This window comes from Carassius auratus, chromosome 35 (genome assembly GCF_003368295.1).
Source record: "Carassius auratus strain Wakin chromosome 35, ASM336829v1, whole genome shotgun sequence".
NCBI lineage: Eukaryota > Metazoa > Chordata > Actinopteri > Cypriniformes > Cyprinidae > Carassius > Carassius auratus.
Window position 1 is genome coordinate 11,772,696 of NC_039277.1, and position 26,190 is coordinate 11,798,885.

A 26,190-nucleotide genomic window follows, 5' to 3' on the forward strand; every position below is an offset into this window, starting at 1 on the left:
AACGCTGAAAATTAACTTGATTTGCGCATCTTCTCTATTAACAACGGCTCTGTGTAGTAACAGCTGCTCTATGAGAAATCACGCACCTGAGGGAATTAACCGCTGATTAGAAAACCGGCTTTACTGACAAGATGCGCATTAACGATCGGCCGATCGTGATCGGAGCACCTCTAGGTTTAAAAACGCATGTGAATATTTGTAGCACAAGCACTAAATGTCACATAATCAAACCTGTGTCAATAGTTTCTAGAGTGAACTGTCAGTGTAGCGTTTTTAGAAGCACAGCTCACAGAGAATCAATCATCTTTCTCTCTGCATAACCTGTTGCAAAATCTACGCTGGTAAATCTTTTGTCCTAAGATTTTTTTGCACACAAAAAAAAGGAATAAAAAGGTGACATTAACCCTTCTAGACAAAAGCATAGCATTGCATCAAAAAACTATTTTTTAACACGTCAGTTATGTGTGACAGGCTGTGAAGTGTTTGTTTTACAGCCAAGAACATCAATCGTTTGGTTAGAAAAAGATATCACATTAACATCACAGTAACCTAATCAGAGAAGTGAAAAAAGAAAAGTGTTTAACCAGTATTACTGTCATGAATGGGGGAAAAAAAGCTATATGAAAATATATTTAAGTGATATAAAAATAAAAGCTAACATAAACAGGAAAAACTAAAATAAAATACACATAAATTAATAAATAAATAAATAATGATTACAAATTAATTTTAGTTTTAGATAAAACTATCTGAAAAATAAATATAATCATTTGGTTTCTTGAATGTAAACCAGTGTTATGTTAATATCACTGAGATACCATTATAGTTTTTATTAATATAAAGAAATTTGGTTGTGTATTCTTGTCATACTTAGTAATTTTTGTTTTTTAAAATATGTCTATATAGTTTTTAGATATATTTTTAACTTCAGTTTTAGTTTTAGTTATTTTACTAAGTTAAAAAGAGAAATATTGCCTCAGCAACTAGCTGGAATAAAATATGTTTTTATAGTTTATTTAATTTAACATTTCTTTTATTACAAGTTACAAATTTGTTATTTTAAATATAAAAATGGGTTTTAATTTTATTATGTGTTTTAGTTGGAATCACAGGCAGACTCTTCATACTTCACCAAGTCCAAAGTGCAAACAAAGTCTGTTTTTCAAATTGTACAATCATGAGTGCGCCAAAAATATGCATATTGGGATTAAAATGAGATTTAGATCTGGTCTTCCAGCAGTGCTGAAACTGCCAGGTTTTCTGGCTTTCCAGAGAACAGGGCACAATGCTACACCTTCAGAATTCCCACTCCAAATTCCCTGATAATCTAGGATTAATTCCCAGCTCGGCCCTTCCTCCTGAGCTCCTTGCCAAATAAGATAGCTGTTAGCCTGGCAACTGAGTGCTAATTGTAATATTTCTTTCACCATTCTGTTTATGCGGCATCTAATCTGGGCTGGGAGTGCTGCTCTGCTTCAGGACATTCAACTGACTCACTGATTTCTGGTCACTTCAGTACTTCTGCCCTCTAGGGGAAGACGAACCATTTAGACAACACAAATTCACACATATACATGTTAAACACGAGTTCTTCTGTTTTGAAAGCTTGGAAACTATTCCAAACGCACTTTGACCCTAAAGGTTGTGTCCAAATCTCCAAACCAACATTCTGAATGATCCATATGAAAGTTATTATACAACAGCAGCACATGAGTCTTTGTTCTGCTGCCAGCAAGAACTAAATTTAAAACAATCAATGACTATTAAAAGCCAAATTCACAACATTCCAGATGTTGTTGTGACAGTTGAAGGAAGTCTCAGCAGCGGCAATGAATTAAATACACTCGTTATTGAAAATGAATGTTTAACTTGTCCTCATTGAGCTGTAGTCCAAGCCAAAGGAAGTACACTAGCCAGGCCTGACTACCTAAAAATTACAGCTTTCACCTCAGTTTGAAGACCTTTCTGGCAATCATGCTCTGTAACGCAACAAGCACAGACAAAAACCCAATCTCTTACGCACACAGAAACTACCTTTAATCATTATCTTCTCAACAACATTCAAGTCACTTAAGGTTGTGATTTAAGAATAATTTTACAGTTGGCTTGGCTGTGGGTTGTTGGAACAACTAGTCTAAGGTCCAGATTAGACAGAATGTGTTTTTTTGCAGTGAGAAGTGCCTATTTAAAATTGGTTTCTATTGGCTGTTAGTGTTTTGCGTGCTGTTTATGTGCCCCAGGCGCCTTGCGTTTTAGCCGCCTGCTGTGTTTCGTGTTTTTGTAGGAGCGCTCTGTTAAAAAGTAAAAATAAAAAAAACTCCTAGAAGAAAAGTGCCCAACGTCATTCACAGTTTTTTTTTCCATTGTCCAATCAATTGAATGGAGAGGCGGACCTTCCGTTGTGGTGACATTAGTTTACTGTGGCTTGGAAAATTCGAGAACAGACTGCAATGATGGAGAAATTTGTGGTGGCTGTTGCCAGTTACTCGGAGCTGTAATTATTTTTTTTACGTTTCTGCTGACAGTTTACCTAACATCAAACCAAAGATTTTAGAGCATTCGTGCTATAATCCTTGATTAGACTGACCTGACAGGACAGCTGATTCGGGTGTCTTTTTGCTGTGAATTATTCTTCTTATTTTTTTTTTAAGTAAACATAGAAATAACTTTTATATGGTTAATAATATTTCAAGACATAGTAGACTGAAGCAACTTGGGCTTACTTAACTATCCATTACATATTTTTTATTTATTTAAATTTTTTTCATAATTAGAGTATCAATCAGCTGGGTTTCCATCCAAAGCTGTGAATTTAACGTATGCGCAAAATTGGAATATCACACAAAACATTTGCAAACAAGCACTGTTTCCATCCAAAGAGTCAAAGAGAACAAAATCGTCACTTCCTTATAAACGTACTAAGAAAAGTAGGAGATACTGAATATAATAATTTTCCTATATAATAAATCAATAGAACCTCAGAACGAGCAGACGAAACACAATGAATGTGGTTATTGCTTTCGGAGGTAGATGCTGCTGTTTGGGAGCACAGTTGTTTAACAGTTCTGGGGGGATTATACAGATTATTATACAGAAATACTATGGAAACCCAGTTAATGAGAGTTTATGATACATCAGTGAGTACATGATACATCAAGCTTTTGAGGAACATTTTTTTGTACATTTCTCAATCCTTATTTCATTGCACTTAAATTTTTCCCCTTGCATTTTTTTCCACGTCTTCTGTTTTTAAAAATAAAAATGTAGTGTTAATGGACCCTTAACACAGCATTCTTGCATTAAAAATGGCCCACAAAATGTCTATTTCATTGAACCAGCATCTTTAAAATGCTTAAATAGTATAAAAGATATTCAACAAACCCAAAAACTATCAAACTACACACCATTTTTTTTATTGCTGTAAAATGTATTGTTGATGGTGGTGAATTTGTTGTAAAACCTCAGCTTTGATGGCTTCAGCAGCGATTTAAAGAGCTAACAATTCTGAAAAAGTTTAAACGTGCTAACAGTCTCACAGCACGCTAAAACACAGCACGTTGTCAGCACACTAAAAACTTTTAAAAACTTTAAAAACGCATTACTTTTAAAGCAGAAATTTTTATAAAAGCAACTAGTTGTCCATTCGGACTCATCCCTTGTAGAAAAGTGCAAATGACAAAGAAAAATAATTAAAAACAGAAAAAAAAAAAACCTTTATCACTATGTTCTCAACTCATCGATCACAGACAAAAGTGCCCGGGCGAAACCCCGCTGGCCACCTGACATTCTTCTCCCTTCCTCCCATGACACGAGGACTAAATAAAAACAACATCCAGTCAGCGCACTGCTTCAAAGCGACTAAAACACCCCTCCTTTCTCTCTCCCTCCTGCCTGCTTGGATCGTTTTCAAACACACACAATTTAATAAAAGATAGACGTTTAATCTCCTCCATTCCAGAACAAGAGCACTGCTGTGAAACCCAATCTCTGCTTAGTCTCAGCAGCCGGACACACAGAGCCACCGTGGCTACGGCTAACGAACGGAACACATTAAATTCGAGAGGGACTGATGCAAAAAAAAGTGAGCGATGGAGGCACAGAACACAAAAACAAAAAAAACAAACAGCATTTCGCTTGCTAGTTATTCGCAAATCATATTAGGTAAGAAAAGCCAAGGTCAATTTTACAATACTGAAGTGTCAGCGAAGCAGCTTAGTCGTATTTGGATTAGCAAAGAGCGAATTCGGAAAAACACGAAGCGGAATACAAACAGCGGGCCTAGCCGCTGGGATCAAAAGTTGAAGCTAAAAGCTAAAAGAGGAGGAAATTACAAGTAGCATGACTCAAGGGCAACGCGTCATGCATTCTCCGGACAGTTCCTCTCCCAAACTGGAACACATGTGCAAACGGAAACAGAGAACCAAACATGAAATGGGTTACAGCTCATCTGTTTTGCTATGTTTAACATTAAAAGCCCAATCGGCAGGGTTCAACCGAATCAAATGCTTCAAAATGTTGAGTTCACTGAGCTCATATGGATCGTCTTTACTCCGGGTGAGAGGCTTCACAAACAATGAGCTTAAAAAACGCTCGAATGCAGTCAACATATTGAGATAAGCTCCATTAGCTTGCTCTACAGAGAACCACTGACAAGGTTAATGAAGATTTCTGGCAAAGGTGCAAAGCATTACATTCGTTCTGATTAAGGGGACATGGAATGGAAATGGTGGATGACAGGTAGTATGAAGAACAAGCTGCAGAGGGCATCTTGCAGTCAGACTACAAATGGAGGCATAGATCAAACATGACAGATACATACGTTTACTAAGCTTCCATATCACTCCATACCATGCACAGCTATGTTTTTGTTCTTGCGTGCCGTTCCCGTGGGTCAGAGACGGACAGATTCAGTCGAACTCCTTGGTTCTTTTTACAATCTATTCTGTATTTTTCATCTCCTCCTTAAGTATGGGCTACAGCTGGAGCGCAGGAGGCTTGGAATCCACTCCCAGAGTCATGGAGGGGAGTTAGTCTTGCATTTCACCAGGCAAACTGATTAAATTCAAATTGTATAATTGTGACCAAAGCTTAAAAATTTAATTGGATTTGAGCTACGGCTCATGAAAATCATTTTGTATGACGGTAACCCAAGTGATTCTACAATGGTACATCAATTCTAGAACTTCAACTGCGGAAACGTACAGAGCAAAATCTCATTGCAGAAGTATAAATAATGAGATAACCAATACTTCTTCACAAAACTACATGCAGATTTTTTTTTTTAAATGTGATTTTCAACAATGAGACATTGGGAAGTACAATGAAACAAAATCTAAAAACAAATGTATGCCAAGTATGCCTTAAATTGATCAAAAGTGACAGTAAAGTGACAGTTCTTAGCATTGATAATATTTCTAGAGCACCAAATGAGGATTTTTTGAATTATTAGAATGATTGTGAAAGATCATGTGACACTATGAAGCCTGGAGAAAAATCAGCTTTGCCATTATATAAATATATCAAATAAATAAATCAAATAAAAAAAAAAACTGATGAATGGATAGATGGATGGATATTATACGCCATATATTAAGTCTGTGACTCGCTTGACAACATCCAACCTTTCTGTTCAATATTCAATACACACACTTGGTAAATCTCCTGTTTGTACAGTGGGCCATGTTGAGATTCTTACCTGGGCGATGTTTTTGTTGAGCAAATAGACACCGTATTCAAACTGGAAACGCTCTCCTCTGGGGTAAAGAGGGAACCTGCAAACAAGAGAAGCAAAGAGGCATCATGAGAAAGAGTCTCAGCACTCACCTCTGAACTATTACACATGGTTCCCATATTAAACACAAAGCAAAGAACATTTTTTTATGAGGTCATAATCAATTCATAGCTTTGCACTGGACAACCTCACACCAAACAACGAAAAACAGTAGGTCATCTGGATAAAAAAAAAAAAAAAAAAACTGCTAACCAACAAATGGAAACTGAATAAACTAATAACTGTTTTTACAAACCAACGCTCAGAGTCAGGAATCTTTCAGTGTTCACGGGTATTTATGTCCTGTGAAGTTAACCGGGCAATGATGATGCCCCAAACTATTCAAAAACTCCACAAGGCAACAGGCTCTTTCTGACGCAAGACATTTCAGCAGATGTTAAGAGACCTCCTGGTGCCCTGGAGGTCTGGTTCTGATCTGCTTCTCAAATGCATTTCTGAAACACAATCTATTATCCATTAAAATCATCATTCTGGCTTGCTTCTATGGGTCAGTTCTCATTTAAACCACAAGCGTAATCATGAATCAGAAATGGCCGAACGGCACACAATATCAATGTATATATCAAATCAACGTATTTTGAACTAACAGTCAAGATTCACAACAGATGAACATGCTGGACTATTATTGTAATTCTGAAGGGTGAACATTAGAGCATTTACTGAGAACTTAAGACTTCAGAAAAAGCTTTTATTATTAAAAATAGAGTCAATACAAACGGGTACATGTTCCAGAGATCACTGGAAGACTGTGATGATGACCAGACTCATCTTTAGTTGATCCATTCATAATATTAAAGCAATACATCAATATTAATATTGATCATTAGCCACTAAAATATGAATAAGAACTAAATTTGCACTTCTAAAAAAGAAATGCAAGTGCTTGCAATGCACCAAAAGAGTAGTATGAAAGTTTAATACTATTAAAGTTATCTTAGGTTTAGGCTGCAATTTAAAGTCATAAAAAAAGAAGAAAAGTAAAATAACAAAAAATCAATTAAATTAATAAAAACAAGAACTATATTCACGGTGAAATATAAGTGATTGCAAGTGACCAAAATAATAACATTAAAGTTGAATAGTGTTAAATTACGCTTAGGTTTTAGGCTTTGGTTAAAATAAAATAAAATAAAATAAGAATGTACATTACATTTCCATAAGAAAATATAAGTGTTTGCAAGCGAACAAAATAGTTTGAAATATTATAAGTTTGATAACGCAGTAAGTACACTTAGGTTTTGGTTTAATTAATAAATAGAATAGAATAGAATAGAATAGAATATTGGAAAATGGAAAAAGAGAGTAGATGTGGAGAGTGTCAAAAACAGTAATACTAATAGTTTATATTTTATTTGATCATTGATAGTCAAAGGGGAATTTCTTTTTTAAAGCTTTAATCTTACATTTTTTAAAAGCATACTATTTATATAATTTTTTCGAAAATAATTTGTGTAAAAGAACAATATAAACAGAATGCATGAGGAAGATCAAAATGATCCAATTGTGTCAGCAGTTCATTTTCATTCATTTGTAACAATGGATTCGTTTAAAAAACATGCAGACCTCCTGAACCGAACACCCTATTTGTTATATTATTTTATTATTTTAACACAGTTGGAAAGTCCCTCTGAGAAAACTTAGGATAGAAAAGGTTCAACAAACAGACAAAAAGACAACTCGTGAATATTCTGCACCCTCCACGAAGCTGCTTCCACTAACACCTGACATAACTTCAGCCTCCTAATATCAGAGTACGACATTACTGCCCTGTTATTAAGAGGGAGGGAGAGAAACAGTGAGAAAGAGAGACAGAACAAGAAGAGGACAGAAAAGCCTTCAGCTTAACCACCTTCAACAAAAACATCACCACTTTAGCCACAAAGCTCTCCTGACAGCACTGTCGGGCTTGTTAAAACACCGCGTGTGTGTTTTCAAGACCATACCTGAGGAATGCAGTTATAAGAGTCGCATGATTGTGAACGAGCGATGCAGAGTCATTCATCTTTTATTTTCACAAAACGTCTCAGTAGGAGAGGTAGTGGACTGTAACCGGTCTGGGGGTCACACACTTTAGCTTACGGGCAGCAGACACCAAAACCCAGAGGTGTGAGTGATCTTCCAGAAGTCCCTCTGTAATCCGTGAGGACTTTTTGTCAGTGGCACCTGGAACTCATGCTTTTAATCGTGGAAGAGTGGAGACAGACCCAGCAATTCCCTCGACTTCCTGTCTCAACAATTCTGTCTCTCGAACACACACACACACACACACACACTCTCACATACTTCCTGTCTGACCAGTAAGACCCGGGGGGTGGGGGCATAATCTTGAAGCAGGTGCACACTTAAAACCCTCAACGGACTCAACACACACGCACACACTTCAGCATGTCATTCATGTCACGTTGAGTGTAAAAGAGCAGAACAAGGTACATGGACAAGGTAGAAGATTTTATATTGAAAGTAATAAAGCATCAATATAGGCGCTTTTGTAAATAATGTTAATATTGGCATATAATTATAAAACATTATTAACATATAAAAATGTTTAGAAATAATGTAAAATATCAGTAAACAAAACAAAACATTTACAAACATTACAAACATGCATTTTGGTTCCGGAATTAAACATTGCTTGGTTGCCAATCACATCCTGGCAAGCCACATTTTACCATTCCATTTAAACAACCACAGTAAGCTAGCCAAAAATCACTTGCACACACACAAACACATGCAGACGTGCACACACACGGTCACCTAACAGTGATTAATGAGCGCTCTCCGGAGCGTGTGTGAGATCATACTGCTGTGACTCTGGTTCACAGAGCACCAGGAATTCCTCAAGGGACTGTCCAGTCAAATATATTATAACAGAGCAACAGGAGGCAGGAACAAAGTATGCGTCTATGTGTGTGTGTGTCTGTGTGTGGGTGTAAGCATGTGTACGTACTTATGTGAAAAGTGAGTTCAGGTAAGAGGACTGAAAGAGAGAGAAATGGAAAGGAAATGAGAATGGTTTTATCACTATTGGAAATGTGAAGAATTACATTGAGCCCTGGAGAAATGTTCACTCTCACTCTCACATGGCAGGATAACACTTACATTCACCCCACACCTTGCAAAATGTCACACAAAACAAGGAACACCGCAAATGGATGAGTTTAGCTGGATATCATTCATCTTTCAAGTAACTTAAAACATTTGAAAATCTTAGTATTGTTTTCAAAATAAAAATGTAAATAATTATTCATTTTAATATATATTTCTTTTTGAATAAAAAGAAATAAGAGACATTTTTAAACAATTTTAAATCATTTTATTTAATTGCTTTATGGTTATAAATAAATAAATATACTTATTATAAACCATCTTAAGTCATTTAATTTTTAATACATAAATAATACTTATTATTTATATAAATAAATGTGTGTGTGTGTGTGTGTCTGTGTGGGTGGGTGAGACTGAAGACAACATTGTATCACACCTCACCCTAACCAACTGATTTAAGGGCACTGTGGAGACAATTTGTCCCATCCAGAACCTTATAGCAACTTTGCTTTCATCGTTGTACCTCCTCAAACGCAGGGGTGTCACCAGTAGCTGTACTTTTCCAGTAAATATTTGTGACGAGATAAGACAACCGCACGAACAAGGCTCCATGTGTCCCACATTTGCTGAAACTTCCTTCTGAAGCATGATCTGGAATGTTACTCAATGTAAAAAAAAAAAAAGGTTTTGATAATTGAACATGACAGCAACACAGATTCTCATTCACTTTCCTTCTGACGCTTTTCATATTCTCTCTCACTCACACCAGTGTAAAAAATGATTTATTCAAGCTGCAAATAAAACACGATTAGAACACAGCAGTATGTTTTACCAAAAAAAAATATTTTTGCTTATTTAATGCATTACTTGCCTTTTCTTTGTAATGGTGTAATTTATCTGTAATTTCTACACCAAGTAATAAATCCTACACCAATCCTTTTTTTTTGTGGTTGTTTTTTAGTGTGATATCATAAACTAACTAAACAAAAGGAGAAGAGAGACTAGACGGGCATGTACGATTACAAAAAGCTCCTTTATGAGACCGGATATTTACATATACTTTGAGTGAGTGTATGTTTTGCATGCGTCACCTCGAATCATTTCATGACCTCATGTTAGCACACAAGCGCTATGTTCTGTTTAACCACTCTATGACAAAGTGATGGTGCTCAGCCAAGAATTGACCACTCTAAAGCAGACTCAACAAACTAACTCATCTCCTAATGCAATCACTTCTGATTTATCACATATTCACAAACAGGAAATCAGCTTCATTCAACAGTACATCTGAAGATCTTTTGTTACAAAAAAGTCAATATAATAAGATAATAAGATCTAGACTATGCATTTAGAAAATTAAGTGGGTGAAATATCATTTAATGCAGACTTTAAAGTAAATAACATTGGTGAGCTACATTATATAATGCAAACACATTCCTACATATTTAAGTGTGACACAAAGTGTCTAAATACTTTCAGGGCCACTATAATTTATTCTACAGTTTGTTTAGTCCTGCTTTGATCATTTTAAAATCATCTGCAAACGTTATGCAAACAAACATTCCGCACGCAAAAGCAATAGAAATATTTAACTTAATAAAAGGGTATATGAAAAAGTTCAGATGGATTGCATAATAAATAACTATAACATACAGTAAAAAGTGTTCTCTTCCTGTTCTCCAGCCTCATTTCTGGTTTTAATTAAACAGCTGGGGGTGGGGGGTGGTTGTACAACTCATTCTCTTACACCAGCTCATAAAGAAACTAAGATGACAGGTTAAGTGACCCACAAATTTCTTTTGGACCTTTTCAAGACAAACGCATGTTTTAAAAGACAGGCGGAAAATGTCAGAACAGTTACAACAAGGCTATCAGCGATTAAAACAGCATTGCATGGCAGATGCTCAGTGTAATCGTTTCAATGATATTGGTAGTTACAGCTACGGTTGATTTATACGGCAAGTGCTGCCATTAGTGGTGACAGTCTGGAGGCAGGTGTTTGTTTAAAAGCAGCTAGGTTGATTTATGACTCCCCACGCCTGAAACTGCATTAAAAACACGTAAGTTATGGGGAATGTTCTCTATTTCAATGGCGAATGAATGAACAATGTGCATAGTGGGAACGCTGAAAGTATGTTTCATATATGCACAAAAAGAAAAGGAGATAGCACGTTATTATGCATGTTTGGAGTATCAGTTATTATATGTAAACAGGCAGGCGGAACACATATGCCGAGGCTTGTGGAGAGTATACATTAGTGCAGGTCATTTGGAGTAGCTGGGAAGATTATCAACAGTTCCTGGACTTATGCATGATCTGCTCCGACCACCCACCAAATGGCAGGCTGCTGCAGTATTCCCTTAACTCTCATCGAGGCCCAGTCGCACGCCAAGCGGATGCGAAGAGTAAAACTTCATAACGAAGATCGTGGCTAGTCTGGAAAACTGCAGCGTGAGTATAAAGATTCTCATTCAAATACCAGAAGACCAAAGGGAACAACAATCAAAAGTTGAATAGGGAAGTTGAAGCTGGTCAGTTTTTTTCCAATGAAAATACAGAAAATAAAGTTTATATGAAGATCTAGGGATGCACCAATATTCATTTTCTTCCCCAATAAAATGTAATATTCATCTAATCAGCATATTGTGCAGCCCTGTTAAGAACGAAACATAATGAAGACCATAAACCTCTTCCAGACTGGAAAACTACTTAAGACCAACACCTAAGAACAAGATCATTTTTTTTACAAACAAGATTGTTGACAATTTTAAGGAAAATAAACGGAGCAATCAAAATAAGTCATTTCAAATAAGAAGGCTTTCCAAGCATCATAAACGGGTATCCCAACATATACAAGTTTAATCTGACTACTCAAAACATGCTTAAAGATGGAGACAATTTGGACCTGAAGATAATAACAAGAGCTGAATGATTTCAAGAACAATGGAAGCATGGCACGATCCACAACTCGAGAACATTTTGAAGACAGAGGGATGGAAATGAGCAGAAGACAGCCAGAGGGATGAGGTATTCAGCTGCTGGGTACAGCCTGGCTCCACGCTTCTGTCTTTATGATGAGCGCTTTTATCAACTTTCAGCCCCGTCAAACTTCGTCCCTGAGGGCCACATAAAAGACTGACGAGTCTTCAGATGATATCAGCCCTTCAAGAAGTCATTATGTTATAAATCACACTGCTCACAAAATGCAATGGTTTGATCGGTATTTCTCGAATTTTATGACATGTCTGCAATTAGGAGCTGCTCATGACATGCATCCGGACAAGGAGGAACTAAGCTGTGATCCCTTCAAAGATGAAAATAAAACAACCAGTCAACCCCAAAAAAGGAAGTACATCCATCTTAGCAGACATCATCAAAATAATAATTTTCCTTTCCTTTGAGCTCACGACCACCCTCTCTGGTCTGGGAGCCGAAGCTGGCAACTCCTCAACTCATGGAGCGATATGTCAATTCCTACTTCCATTTTTATGCTTGTCATAAAGTCCTTCTGAAAAAGTGGACAGCGCCATCATATAGTTCCAAATAAAAGCCAATATGAGAGGGGGGATTGGGTTTAATGGGCCAATCTCTGGACTCCATCACCCAGAGTACATCTGGACCACATCTCCAGGCCTCTCTGAGCTCTGCGGCAATCTGCCGTGCTGCGATGGGATTGAAGTGAAGAAATGTGGGCGCAACATGTTAGAGTTCACTGGATTTCAAGAATGCACCAAGGGGACCGAAAGAAGCTTCCAAGATTGCAAAGAATGTTATGGAAAAAGAACTGTGTGTACAAATTGTGTAGTGCTACATTAAGAGAAGAGGAGGGTCAAGGAATAGAAGATCATATTGGTATAGGAGTGAAAAAACTCCAGACCGCATCATTTGGTCACAGATGAGGCATCCCAAGTGGAGAAGGAAGGAAGGAACCGCAGAACTGCAGTCCAAGATTGTCTCACTGGGACACAAACGCTCTAATACGCATGGAAAGAAAAAGAAAAGAAAGCAAAGGCCTGGGGTGGTGGTAGCTTAATGGTCAGAGCTGCTAACCTTAAATTTACGCCTTCAATCCCATATGGGCCTGAACTTTGATCCAGAAAGTTATTGAGAGCCAATTCCTGTCAGTCCAATTAGTGCATTTAACGTCAAATTGGATGGAAGTTATGGCTAAATAACAAGGAAAAGTAGTGGAAAGAAGAGTGTAAATATTAAGGCTGCATGTCGAAAGTTATTGTTCTATGGTCGAAATGGGATTCGTCAGATTTCATTTACAAGACTGGTGGGTTGATATTCCAGCGAATGATCAGGTTTAATGGATGACCACTGCACAATTTAAGCAGCTGTAAAATCAAATAAACAGGGAAATTACTAAGAATGTGACTTTGGAATGTGGCCTGACACTATGATTACAGCTAAAGGGACATACAGATCCACATAATAATATAGGGGGGGTAAACAAATCAAACAAATTAATGTGAAACAACACCAGACACTTCAGCATTACAACTGAGCTAACAATTTGATACTTCATCAAGCACAAAAAAATCTGTAAAATATATATTCTATTTAATATATAAATATATTATACAATACACATTTCTATCCACTCTGTCCACCATTTTGGATGCATTTGTTCCAATGCATTGGGCAACAACAAATTTTTCTTCTGATTTCTTCCATCAAGTTATCTACTCAGTGTTTTAAGCAATCTACCTTGATTGCATTGTCCTTAAAAAAATATATAATTTGATGCTGCTTCAGAACTTAAATTAGCATTATTTTGCTGCCTACGGTTCGGAACAACTTTTGCAGTGAGAGTGCATAAGATGCCTTAACATGATTTCTAGGTTAGGTAGTCCATTCACTAGGATCTGAAACAGAGCCATTATAAGATAATTTCAGAAAGTGACAGTATAGAAAACAAGATCTCCAAATGCCTCACAGTTATGACACTGGGAAAGTGGCCTGACAGTTCTAGATCTCAATTTATGTACACAGTAGGCTAGAAATTCAAGAATATCTATATCTAAAGTTAAGCTTTTAAGATAACAGTATAATTTCAGTAAGTGAATGCATAGAAAAACAAGTCACATTCTTAATAACATCTCTCCAGCATCTCATTAATCACAGATCAGTTAAGTCAAAAGTGACTGGATATAGAAAATAATGGAATAATTATTAATTTGAGAATTCCAATTCAATGAGTCATCAAAATTCATGATCATCTAATAAGGATCTCACGGAAGATTTCTGGCTCTATGATTGTACTTCAATGAAAAATGACAAATTATTGCCACGATACTCACACTTCACTCATCTTTATTCACAATCATTGTCCTGACAGCTTTATCATCAGATGGATAAATCTTGGCCTGGGGTTCGATCTGTGTATACACACGCTGGGTGATCTGATGAAACCCTAAACAATTTGAGGGAGGTGGGGTCAGAGGTTGTTCCAGCTTATGGGCCACCTCACTGACACCTACGAGGAGACTGGATGAAGATGATCTACAGATTGTGGGAACAGTTATAGTCTTGTTATGCACAATAGTAAGAAATGTCTAAAAACTGGAGATCAGAGGGCATAGTAGTAAAAGATCTGAGCTGGTAACCGAAAGGTTGTGATTTTGACCGACAACCAGGAAATCTATGATTGTGTGGCTTTCAGAATTGAACTGTGAATGAGTTTGAACTGAATTTGAATAGAGGTGTGTCTTGTTTCAAAGTTTAAAGCCTTTGAAGTTTGAAAGTTTCTAGAGTTTAGAGGGAAAAAAATATAGAACAACAGACACCGACAGAATAAAAAACTATAGAATAATAGACAGAAGAACAGACAGAATGAAAAACTTACAGGTAGAAAACAAAATGTTAAAACGATAGATAAACTGAATATGATTCACATGTATTTAATTCACTCAGACCGACAAAACTGAATAAGTGATAAACAGATAGACAGAGAAAAAACAACAGAACAGAAAACCTATCTAGTCTATTCCATTCAAATTCATGCTAATGAACTGAAAAGGAGCCAATTCTTTGATTCTGAATTTTGCACAGCCCAGCCTTGAGCACGCACCTGTACCAAGTTTACTTCAAATCACTTTGGATAAAAGCATCTGTTAAATGACTACTTGCATACTAGAGCTCCAAAATCACAACCACAGACTACAAAGAAAATTCATGCAGTAAGTGCAGTTATGAAGACCTCTGGTATATCTTCCTAAACTGAAGGAGTTTAATGAGCATCCTAAACTGCAGCTAGGAGAAAACCCACTACACAAACTCAAGACCCTGCTACAACAGACAGACATATGAACGCCAGACCAACAGGCCATGAGAGAGATTGTGAAGATGATTTAAACCATATTTATCAAGCATAAGGCTAACACAATGTTAAACAATGACACCTTGGGACTGATTACAGCTCACATTGCTGTAACTTTTGGTGTGTGGAGGTCACAGGGTAACAGTTGGAGTGGGGATAATATGATCTGGTACAGGCCAGGCTCGTGCGGAGTTAATTACGAGGTCTACATAGGTCCCTCCATTCTCCTTCTCCTTCTCCTTGTAACTCATATCTTAATGAGCTTTGGAGTCTGACGTCTGACTGGCTAGACCTTCATCTTCTCAGCGGCACCTGATTCATCTGCAAACACACATACATGGGACCGTTTTAACAGCTGAGCAGCTTCACCCCCTGCTCAGCTGCTGCTAATGGCGGTGTACGTTCACAAACACACAGGCTGAGGGTCACGAAGAGTGTATCCTGATTGTTGTTTGACTTTCATAACAGCGCTGTCTCCAGGGAGTCTCCGTGACTGGCAGAGTGGGAGGTGGGCGGCCGAATGTACTGTCTTTGAACCCTGTAAAGGGTTTCTGCTTTGCCGAAAGATGGCCTATTGAGTTACATTCATGCAGCTGAAAATTGCAGAACATCTAGGGATGTAGGCATTAATGTTGAACGCAACAAATCGGGACCCTTGGTGGGGGATGTCTGGGCTAGACATAACTGAAAATCAGAAATGTGCAAGAGCTAATCGGAGCCAGCCACTGTTAGAGATGTGGACATTTCTGCTGCTGGAGGACTCAACAGATAAATCAGACACTATTTTGAATCTTTTTGAAAAATATTTTGTCTGTGTAGAGTTGAGGATTAGCTAAGCGTCACTTAAAGTAGTGAATCTTTTAATTTAAATGGGGTGGTCCATATGGAAATAAAAATGTAGTAATCGTTTACTCATCCTCATGTTGTTCCAAACCTGCATATTTTTTTTTTCTTTTTTCGGAACACTCAAGATATTGAAAACTGTTTTTTTTCCAACAAAGTAAGGGTTGTGAAAATGATGGCAGAAGATTTGTTTTGGGTTGAACTACATTACAGTAGCTTATTAGTAGTTCAAGCTGCTTACAAACTAGCTTTTAATTGCATTTATTACAAAATGATGTGTAGTTTGATGCAAATGCACCAAGTTAGATGCATTTAAATATTTAAATATGGATGATTTTAAATTGCATAATCAAAAACAATCAAACAGTTTAATAAGAAGTCTGTTATGCTCACCAAAGCTGCATTTATGTATTATTTTTAATCAAAAATACAATAAAAACAGTAATATTGGGAAATATTGTTACAATTTTAATTTAGTAAATTTAATGTGATTTATTCCTGTGATGCAAAGCTGAATTTTCACCTGTCATTACTCCAGTCTAGTGCCACACAATCCTTCAGAAATCATTTCAATATGCTAATTTATTATTATTATTATTAATAATAACAAAAATTAACCACAAAGTTCCTGTAGCACAAAAAAAAAGAACATTGTGCCTTTTTTATGGCTTTTATGACTTTTTTTGTTTTCAAGGAATGCATGAATTGAGAAAAAGTGTACATCAAATGCATGGATAAAAGTATCTGCCAAACGCCATTGCAACAAATAAAAATTACAATACATGTTAAAAAAATCAATCAAATCATGCAGTAATTGTTTTTCCTGAGTCACTTCTGAGTACATGTGCCAATCCCTAGATGCAGCGTGATCAAGTCATCATACACCACGAGGGGAAGAGGTGGCACAACCCCCTCTCTCTTAACTCTCCATCTTCTTCCTCCTCATTTATAAGCTGTTGAAATCAGCCATTAATCCAACATCAAAAGTGGAGAAAGGCATCTCGACCCCCGTCATTCAAATAGGGGGCCCATCTGATTATAAAAATCCAATTTTATTGCGAGTTTCATTAAGGGGCTTTTTGCCATGTGCGGAATGCAGGAATGTGATACCTCTTTGGGCATGTGCACCGCAGACATGTAATCAGCACACACCAGCAGCCTCATTTCTTGAATCGCTCCTGCTTAGTTACAGCACCAAAACACAGAAAAACAATAATTTGAATGAGGTAGCTGTCGCTTTAATATCAGTGCCCATACATTCTGGCATTAAAATTCCAAGGTCTTTGGACTCCAAAGGCCAAGCCCGAAGCGTGTGCATCCTTCTCCATGGCAACCAAGAGATAGCATGCACACAAAAATTCAATTACAAGCATCTTAACACACGATAGGGCAACATCACACCCTGAGGATGTAATTTAACGTGAAATTATGAAGATAAGGGGGAAATAACTGCATTCATGGCAGACCAGGCAAACATGGTGGTTTCAAGAACTGCGTGAGAATCCCATTAGATGATGAAATGTGACTCTAGCCACTACAGTTATAGACACAGAACAGATATCAAAGGTAAAACTGTTTACAAACAGATTTGGAGGAACAGAATGAATCTTGGAATGCGCTCAATATTGCTATCTTCAAATAACCACAATACACCTGTAACTCAGGGCTTCATAAAAATGTCATTAAAAATAAAAATAAATGAATGAATAAAAATCTCTCTACCATTAACAAAAGTATGGGAAAAGATGTAAAATAAGAAAAATAAGTCAGAATGGCTCAGAACAGCGAGAACATTGTACGAAACTCAGAATTCGAAGTTTATTAGGGATGCACGATAATATCGGCACATCGGCCCATAAAAGCTTAAAATGACCATTATCGGCATCGGCCGATATGAATATTTCTGCCGATGAGCCAAACCGATAGGGGGGGGTGTGCGCGCGCGACGACCATGAACGTAGCTTGAGTGCCACAAACTTAAACTTACAACATGTCAGCTGTGTGGAGGCATTTCGAGATCTGTCAAACAGATAACAAAGTTGCTATTTGCAATATTTGTAAAGCACAAGTGATGCGAGGAGGCGTAAAACAACAGTCTTTCAACACTACAAATATGATTACACATCTTAAGAGCCGTCATCCTGAGCAGCACCAAGACCTGTTTTTCAGGTGTGAATGTCTGTCTACATTTGTAAAATAATACATTTATGGTAGAATCAGTACAGAAGAGATACATGGATTTCTCTTCAGTAAAATTAAAGTTTAAATATATCAGGCAAAAAAATTTGTATATATATATATATATATCGGTATCGGTATCGGCCAAAATTATTTTGAAAATATCGGCATATCGAATATCGGCCAAAATCCAATATCGTGCATCCCTAAAGTTTATATATTCCAAGTCTGACTTTTCTTTCTCAGAATTGTGAGAAAAAAAGGTGACAATAATTTTCTGTAGCAGAAAAGGGCTTCCGTATAAAAACGACAAAAAATAAAATAAAATCAAACAAAATAGAATTAAACCCTTTAAATATTACAAATAAAAAGCACATAAAATGTACATTACAAATTAACTCTACTAAAATCTCAAGTCAGGAAGTTATGCAGCTTTGAAAAAATGTAAATTAGTAAAATACACAAAAACGCTCAAAAACAAACTTAAGACACCAGTGAGACCCTCTTTTCGGGGATGTTATTTATCTCCCATGTTGCAGCAGACGTGGTAATCTACTGAGAGGGAGGATGAGATAAAAAACAAAAAAAAGATGAAAGAAAAGAGAGTTTAAAAGGAATGGATGAAAGGGAGGCGAGGTGGGCACATGAAAGTCAGAACCCCACGGTGTTTAAGTAGCGTTTAATCCAAAAAGGGCCTTAAACCACCACTGAACACACATACTGAACCAGACAAGTTGGACAAATTACACACGCATAAACCGCAGGTTCAAAAAGATGCATAAATATTCCCATGTTAAGGGAAGAAAGTCTTTAGAACGTAATGCATAAGATAAATCAATTAGTTTGTTTTTGTTGCTTTTCTACTGTCAACTATTAATTTTCAAAAAAATTATACAGAGCAATGAAAAATGTAATTAATCACCAAGCAATAAAACTTAAAGAATCTGAAAGAAAAAAAAACATTCTTACTCTCTCTCCTTCTCTGAGAGTTTGTCAGTGATGGTGTCTTTGATGGAGGAGCGGGAACCCTTCTGGATGACTGGATACCTGAGTGGAATATGGAGGAAGCTGGATATCATCAGCACCAGGTGTGCCGTGTAACCCAGAGCCACCGCAACAGTCCCGTCATCTTTTGCTGCAGCAAACAGAGGAAAACACAGACAAAAGGCTCAAATAAGAGAAAATTTCACAGCAAATAAAACTCAAATAAGACAGGTGAATCTCGAAGAACGTTCTGGGTCATATTTAACCACCCAAAATCAAAAAGGAAAGAAATCTTTTAAGAAAGAAGATTTTTAGGATCACTGAACATCAGAGCCACTGAGGACGCAGTCAAAAAACAGAAGAGAGGGGGTGGAGTGAGTAGTAGCTCTTTATCATTTAATAACATGATGTGAACAAGGTAAAAAGGGTGCTTAAACATTGAGGAATTTTAACCAAAGGATGTCGCAGACCCTAAAGAGTCATAACTCCATGAAGAAAATGGGCATCTTATGTCTGAGAACATTAAATAAAAGTCACAATGCACAAAAATGTTCTTCATTTCAGTTGAAGTCAAGATTTGTACATTCTGATTTAAAGGATGAGTCCCAACAACTGAAGTTCACTGACTCCAATCTGAGGTTATAAATCAGAGGCCATTTGTTAAGTTGATGGAAGCTGATAAAGGCCATTCATTTTGTTCAGTCTTCTTAGGGTTGAGTTATAGGGAGCCGCATAACAACCTTATATCATGCAAAACTTCATTTCACTCCAGCGATGCCCTTTCCTGATGGGGTCAAAGGCATCACCAGAGGCTAAAAGCTACTCTAAAAAAAAAAACAAGGATCGGCTAATGCTAGTGTTCAGTCTTTAAATGTGCATAATCACACTGCGACGTGTGCATTTCCTAAATAATTATATGCAATCTAAATCACTCTGATGGCCCCGTTTTTGTCTGAACTGCAACCTTTCGGGGCATTTCTGGTAAATTTAAACAAAAAGCCCAAATGCCAAGGAAAAAATATTTGTTTGCTAAGCAACTCTAACAAGTAGCCATAAAAACCATACTTTTTGTGCTTTATCATAAACATGCATCCAAACTACATTCCCCAGACATCTCTGCAGCTACACGTGCTCCACTGTACTCACTACGCTTTAGCTAACAGACGGTTTCCATGCTAGAACAGTCACACATTTCCAAATGAAAACAACACGCTGTGGACACAGACCATATCACTTATGGAAAGCTGTGGGAGATATATTTTGTATAATAAGTTGTACATGCATACGAGTTGTCATTTTGTGCTTTCAAAATGCATGAGAAAGTGTGCCAAGCAATAGCTACATATGTGAAGGACTGCACACGCATGTATGTGAATATGCGTGTCGCTGAGTGCCCAGTTCAACCTGGCTTCCATTAACCTCTCTGTTCTTTTGAAGTCATGCCTTCCCTGCCTGAAAAAAGCCAAACCTGATTCCCTGCGACACATACAGTGCTGCCCAAAGGACACATGGGAAATGAGATGAATAACTCTCCCCACAGCCAGCACAACAAAGGACATCACTTGTACCCATCAAACACAATTCATTTTCCTTATTAAAAACCCCAAAAGCCTAACTATAGGGAACTGGGAGAAGAATGCCCTAATAAAACCCTTTTCTCTTATATACTGGGAGAAGTCAGAAGGTCTGACCACGGTTATTTCTATGAGTGATCTCACTCATGACCACAAGTTGAAGGGTTCCATGGACACAGGGCTTCGCCGATCAGAACAGAGGAGGATGATTGATTGATGGCCTGAAGCCTGTGATCCACTGCCAGACTAAAGAAGTGAAGTGAAGCAGAACTGACAGGGGATTCAAGAGCTCCTCTCCAGAAGAGTTTAAACTTGCTGTATCTGATTCTGATCTGATTTAATCATAAGATTGACAGCACTGGTTTAGGTCCCTCCTTCCGCTTAGTATGCTTGGAAAGATTCACTCTATATTAGAGAACAGAAAATGAGGACTCATTGTGGACTGACTTGAGAGAAAGCAAACACTTCTTGGCATGACTGTCGGCCTAGACTATAACCTGAAAATGGCAAAATAATGCGCAATTCATTGGTTAGGGAATAAATCGGTCTGTCTCAACTTAGGAATGTTCATCAAGTGTATTTAATAGCCGAACTCCAAACTTACCTTGAAAGTCTTCTGAATTGGGCAGTTTGACACCACAAATCACATAATCATTCTGATTGTTCTGCAAGGAAAACAACAGAAAAGCAGTGGTGAGCACAGCAGGAGCAGCCGATTAATCAAATCCTGTATACAGCAGCTGAAAAAGCTTGACAGAGGATAGTTTGGTATGAATGTGGTTTTCTGCTCATTTTCACTGGCTTTACTCTGTAAGCTGATTTGACTGGCAGCGGGACTCTGTGGGCACCAGTCAATGTACGCACTGAACAGTAGTTCTAGGTCATACTGAGATGGTGGGAAACCCAAACTTGTTAACAGCCAGTAACACCAGAGTCTGCAAAAGACCCAGACCTCTAACATTCCCAACATGCCACGTGCTCCAGCCATCAGCACAAAACAAAAAAGACAGGAAGCTCTATTATGATTGTTTTTGCTGAGTGTGTTTAAACTGTTTGTGTGTGGAGTTAAACACTCACCACATCAATGGGATAAATGTAGGACAGCTCTGATATAAGCTGACGACAGCGGAAGGTGAGCTGGGCGTTGGATTTTAGAAACACCTCTCTGTTGAAGAACAAACACAGAAAAAAATCAATATATATTCAAATTAAGTGTTTTATATATATATATATATATATATATATATATATATATATATATATATATATATATATATATATATATATATATATATATCGTTAAAATTAAAATATATTTTTATTTCTATATTAATATTGTTTAATAATTATCTTGCTAATACATATAATTTCTGATAGCATTTATTATTATTATTATTAATCTTTATTTCTAGACTGATATAAATTAATATATTATTAGTAATGTAGTATATTAATAATAATATTATTATATTTAATAAATACATTAAACAAATTAAATGAATAATTAAAAATATTATATTGCTGTAATAATAATAATAATGATAATAATTGTATTATCATAATTTATCTTTATTTTTATTTATTTCTATATTGATATTTATTTTTTATTATTATTGCAATAAATTAATAAAAATTATAACAATCAATTAATATTGAAATTATTATTATTATAAAATAATAATAATAATAATAAAAGTTATGATAGTAAAAACTATAGTTGTTAATAATAATAATACAAATTCTAAAAAATATATATCATTATTATTATTACTATAGAAAATGAAAACAAATGTGTAAATATACTACTCTAAGAAACCTGTGTGCGTGCATCCACTAAAAACAAACATGGGAACAATTGGTTTAAAAAAAAACTGACTTTTGAGAAAGTTTTTAGCATAAAATGTACATATTTTAAGTATGCTTTTAGTGTCCTAAACTGTCTAAATGCTTTTTGGAGCTACTGTATAACCAGCCAAAGTCAGCTGGAAGACAGGAAATAAAGGAGTCCAAATGACACGGAGACGAAAGAGAAAAAGAACAAGAGGAAAAATAAGTATTAATTGCAATGTTTATACTGGCTTTAGGAAGTTCACTTTGCCAATGATGCTCTAAATCATCTCTCTAGTAATGGTAAGAACTACTAAATTATCATAATTGCCAAATTACAATGAACTTCCTCCACTCTGACCCCATCCTCCAGTGATACAACCGACCCTAATCAGAAAACATCTGTCAAGTAGGGGACACACCATTACCTCAAGACGGAGTGGGGGGTAGGGGGACGGGCACAGCTAAAACCAAGACCTGACTTGGTGAGGTGCAATAGGTTGAAAAAATGTTTACTTATTCAGCTACTGGGTCTGTGACTTTAGGAGAAAGATGAAGAGTAATGATAGAGGATAATGTGGTATTCATTTACAGCCATGAAAAAGAGACAGGAAGGAAATAATGATGAGGTATGAAGGATGTACCTTCGTTACTGGACTATAGCTTACATGTGGGTCCACCAGGCCTGCTCTACACCACCCAAAATCCAGTCAAAACATTTCTATCCAACCACTTTTAAACTGTGAATATAACTTGATCTGTCTTTACTGGAAGTGGGTCGTGGATGTGCAAAAAACAGCACGAGATGTGAATCAACACCCAGAAGCGTCCATCGCCAGTCTGTCCAAATGTGTATGACTGTAGTGGCAGTACTTTAAGGGGAATGAATTTAAACTTATATTTATGAGTTATTATATAATAATATGAAGGCTCTTACGGTCACCAAGGCTGCATTTATTTGATTAAAATTATAGTAAAAACTAATAATATAAAATATCATTAGAATTGGTTTTCTATTTGAATATATTTTAAAATGTCATTCATTTTCAGTAGCCAGTATTCCAGTCTTCAGTGTCACATGGTCCTTCAGAAATTATTCCAATATGCCATTTTTTGCCATAGATTTTAGTTTTATTTATTATTATCAAAAATTTAGAAAATGGTTAAACTGCTTCATACTTTTGTGGAAACCATGATAAACTACCATTCAAAAGTTTGAGGTAAGAAATATATATAAATAAAACAATAAGTTATACTTTTATTCAGCAAAGATTCATTAAACTGAATTGAAATAAAGACATTTAAGACACTTATAAATTTACAACAAAAATGTTACCATCGAAAATAATAATTTTTTATTGTATTAATATTTTTACCATATCTGAGTAAACGAATGCTGTATAAATAAATATAACACATACATTTACATAAGAAATATATACTGTAATTAAATATAAAATATAATAAAAATAATATTTATTATATTTTATAATAAATAATTTTTATAATTTTATATAAATAAATTATAATATACAATATATTTTAAAAAATATGTCATCATATAGTGAAAATCAGTAGTTGGCGGAGCGATAAGTCATGGTGAGTGTTTTGACACATGAGCCTTGGTGTTTATGCGGATGATGCTAGTTCAACACTGGATTATATAATTTACTGATCCCATTCCCACCTTCTGACTGTTGATGTCTACTAAATAAAAATATATTTTAAAAAAAGGCAAACTGACAAAAACAACATATATAATACCCAAGGCCTGACATCTGTGCTTCAAACAAGAGTTTGAGGAACACCACCAGACATACAAAAGCATTATTTCAGAGGTCAACCCACTGTGTGTGACCCTTTGGGTCATGTCAAACCCATCACCACTGGCACAACATACTCTGCTTATTGTCACCCGATGCAATTCGAGTGGGTGGGAAAACACAAATATATCCTGAATGCCCTCAGTCTGTTTGAGTTGACCACCTAATCTCCCAAAGCGCCCCCAAAAAACGTCTGAACGAAGGAGTACCCCATTCTGCGGCCCATCATGGTAATGTCTGACAGATGTGAGACCACTGGACTGGAGGGTAGAGAATGAGGGATGAAAAAGAGAAAAGAGAGGGACGGATAATTGCAGGTTGCAAATCTCTCACCTTTTGGCAGTGCATTCCTTCTGTAACTCCGTCAAAGACTTGCGCTCAGACTCCAGACCCTGATGCTTGGTAGACGACGCCTCCCCTGAGGAGAAGAACACAGACAGGTGGAGAGAATAAAAGAGAGAGAAAAGACAGGAACAGGTAGTCTCATGTGTGTTTGTACAGGTGGGTAAGTATGTCTCATTTTGATGGCAGTCTATTTAATTGTACCATCATAAAACATAGACTTTCATCATTCTGAAAACATTTCCTCTACAGGCAACATAAAACTAATTGAGATTCAAAAAATGCTTGTACGTTTTTTTTTCTTTTTGTTTTTTTTTGTTACATAAATATAACTCCTCAGCATTATAATAAAAAGATGAGACCATATAATCAAAACACTGGATAACGATTCCCAGAAGAAGGATAAGACGTGCTTAGATTACAAAAAGTCTTGTTTGTGAAATTCCAGTATATTATATAGTTTCTAAACTGTTATTGTTCTTTAGTACATTTATGTGTGTTTACTCAACTATGAACTTTGGCCCCGTGAACTTTAAAAAAATTACAATTAAAATATTCTGTTCACAAGTAATATTTAACTTAATTTTCATAATGGCACACAAAATTTTGTTCAAATATTATTGGTGCAAAATCGTTGTTTGTGTTGGAAACAATGGCGCAAATAATATGCTTAAAAATGGGTAGAAATCATTTTACACACATTGGGCCTCATTCATGAAACAGGGCAGAACAATTTTTTATGTAAATCATTCGGAAAGTCGCTCTGAAATTTTGGATTCATGAAAATGTTTTATTTTGAAAATGTTAGTTGGTACGAAAGAAATGTACACCTGCTCCCTACCACATGTAAATGGGAAATGGCTTAAAACATTCAAACGTTCTGTATTCTTTTAGACAAACTGATGACACTGCAATTTTATGCACTATGTATTATAATGATATTTAAAAAGTAAATTTTCCCAGTCTTTTTTTAGTTTTTCACTCTTTAACTTTTTGTAAAATGCAGAGCTGGTCACGGTCCCTTTTACACAACCGTCCAATTACAGTGGAGGAGGGGCGGGACAAACACTTTAAATCTGACCTTTAAGAATAATTTTTTAATCTGGAGGAGGGTTTTCGGGAAGGTCCGTTTTACACGTAAATTACTCAAAATGTACTTTAATATTTACGAATGTTTCATGAATGAGGCCCATTGAAATGATTAGTTTAGATTTTCAGATTGATTAATGTTAAATCTTATTTTAGGATTGAATACCTTGGTCTGGAAAAAATTTATAATAACAAATCAAACAATAAATTCTAAACATGAAAAGCATTTGATAAGTAAAAAAATTTAAATGAAGGCATTGAAAAGATTCAATGGAAACAGAACAGCAAATCTCCATCTGATTTGCTGGAAAGCGATACATGGTGATGGTGTTCAAAGACATTTTCCAACCCTAGCCTGCATGGCCTTA

The 26,190-nt window shown here is 36.2% G+C and overlaps 1 protein-coding gene across 3 annotated transcripts in view; it reads right to left on the bottom strand.

Moving 5' to 3' along the window:
* Window positions 1–26,190, bottom strand: part of LOC113054402 (UV radiation resistance-associated gene protein-like) — an 87,773-nt gene that overhangs the window by 33,984 nt on the left and 27,599 nt on the right. For all 3 annotated transcript variants that reach the window (XM_026219935.1, XM_026219934.1, XM_026219933.1), the window contains exons 9-13: window positions 24,725–24,809; window positions 21,819–21,906; window positions 21,346–21,406; window positions 19,153–19,318; window positions 5,696–5,771 (exon numbers count right to left, since the gene is read on the bottom strand). In XM_026219935.1, coding sequence (XP_026075720.1) covers window positions 5,696–5,771; window positions 19,153–19,318; window positions 21,346–21,406; window positions 21,819–21,906; window positions 24,725–24,809 — 476 coding nt within the window. The remainder of the gene's footprint in view (window positions 1–5,695; window positions 5,772–19,152; window positions 19,319–21,345; window positions 21,407–21,818; window positions 21,907–24,724; window positions 24,810–26,190) is intronic.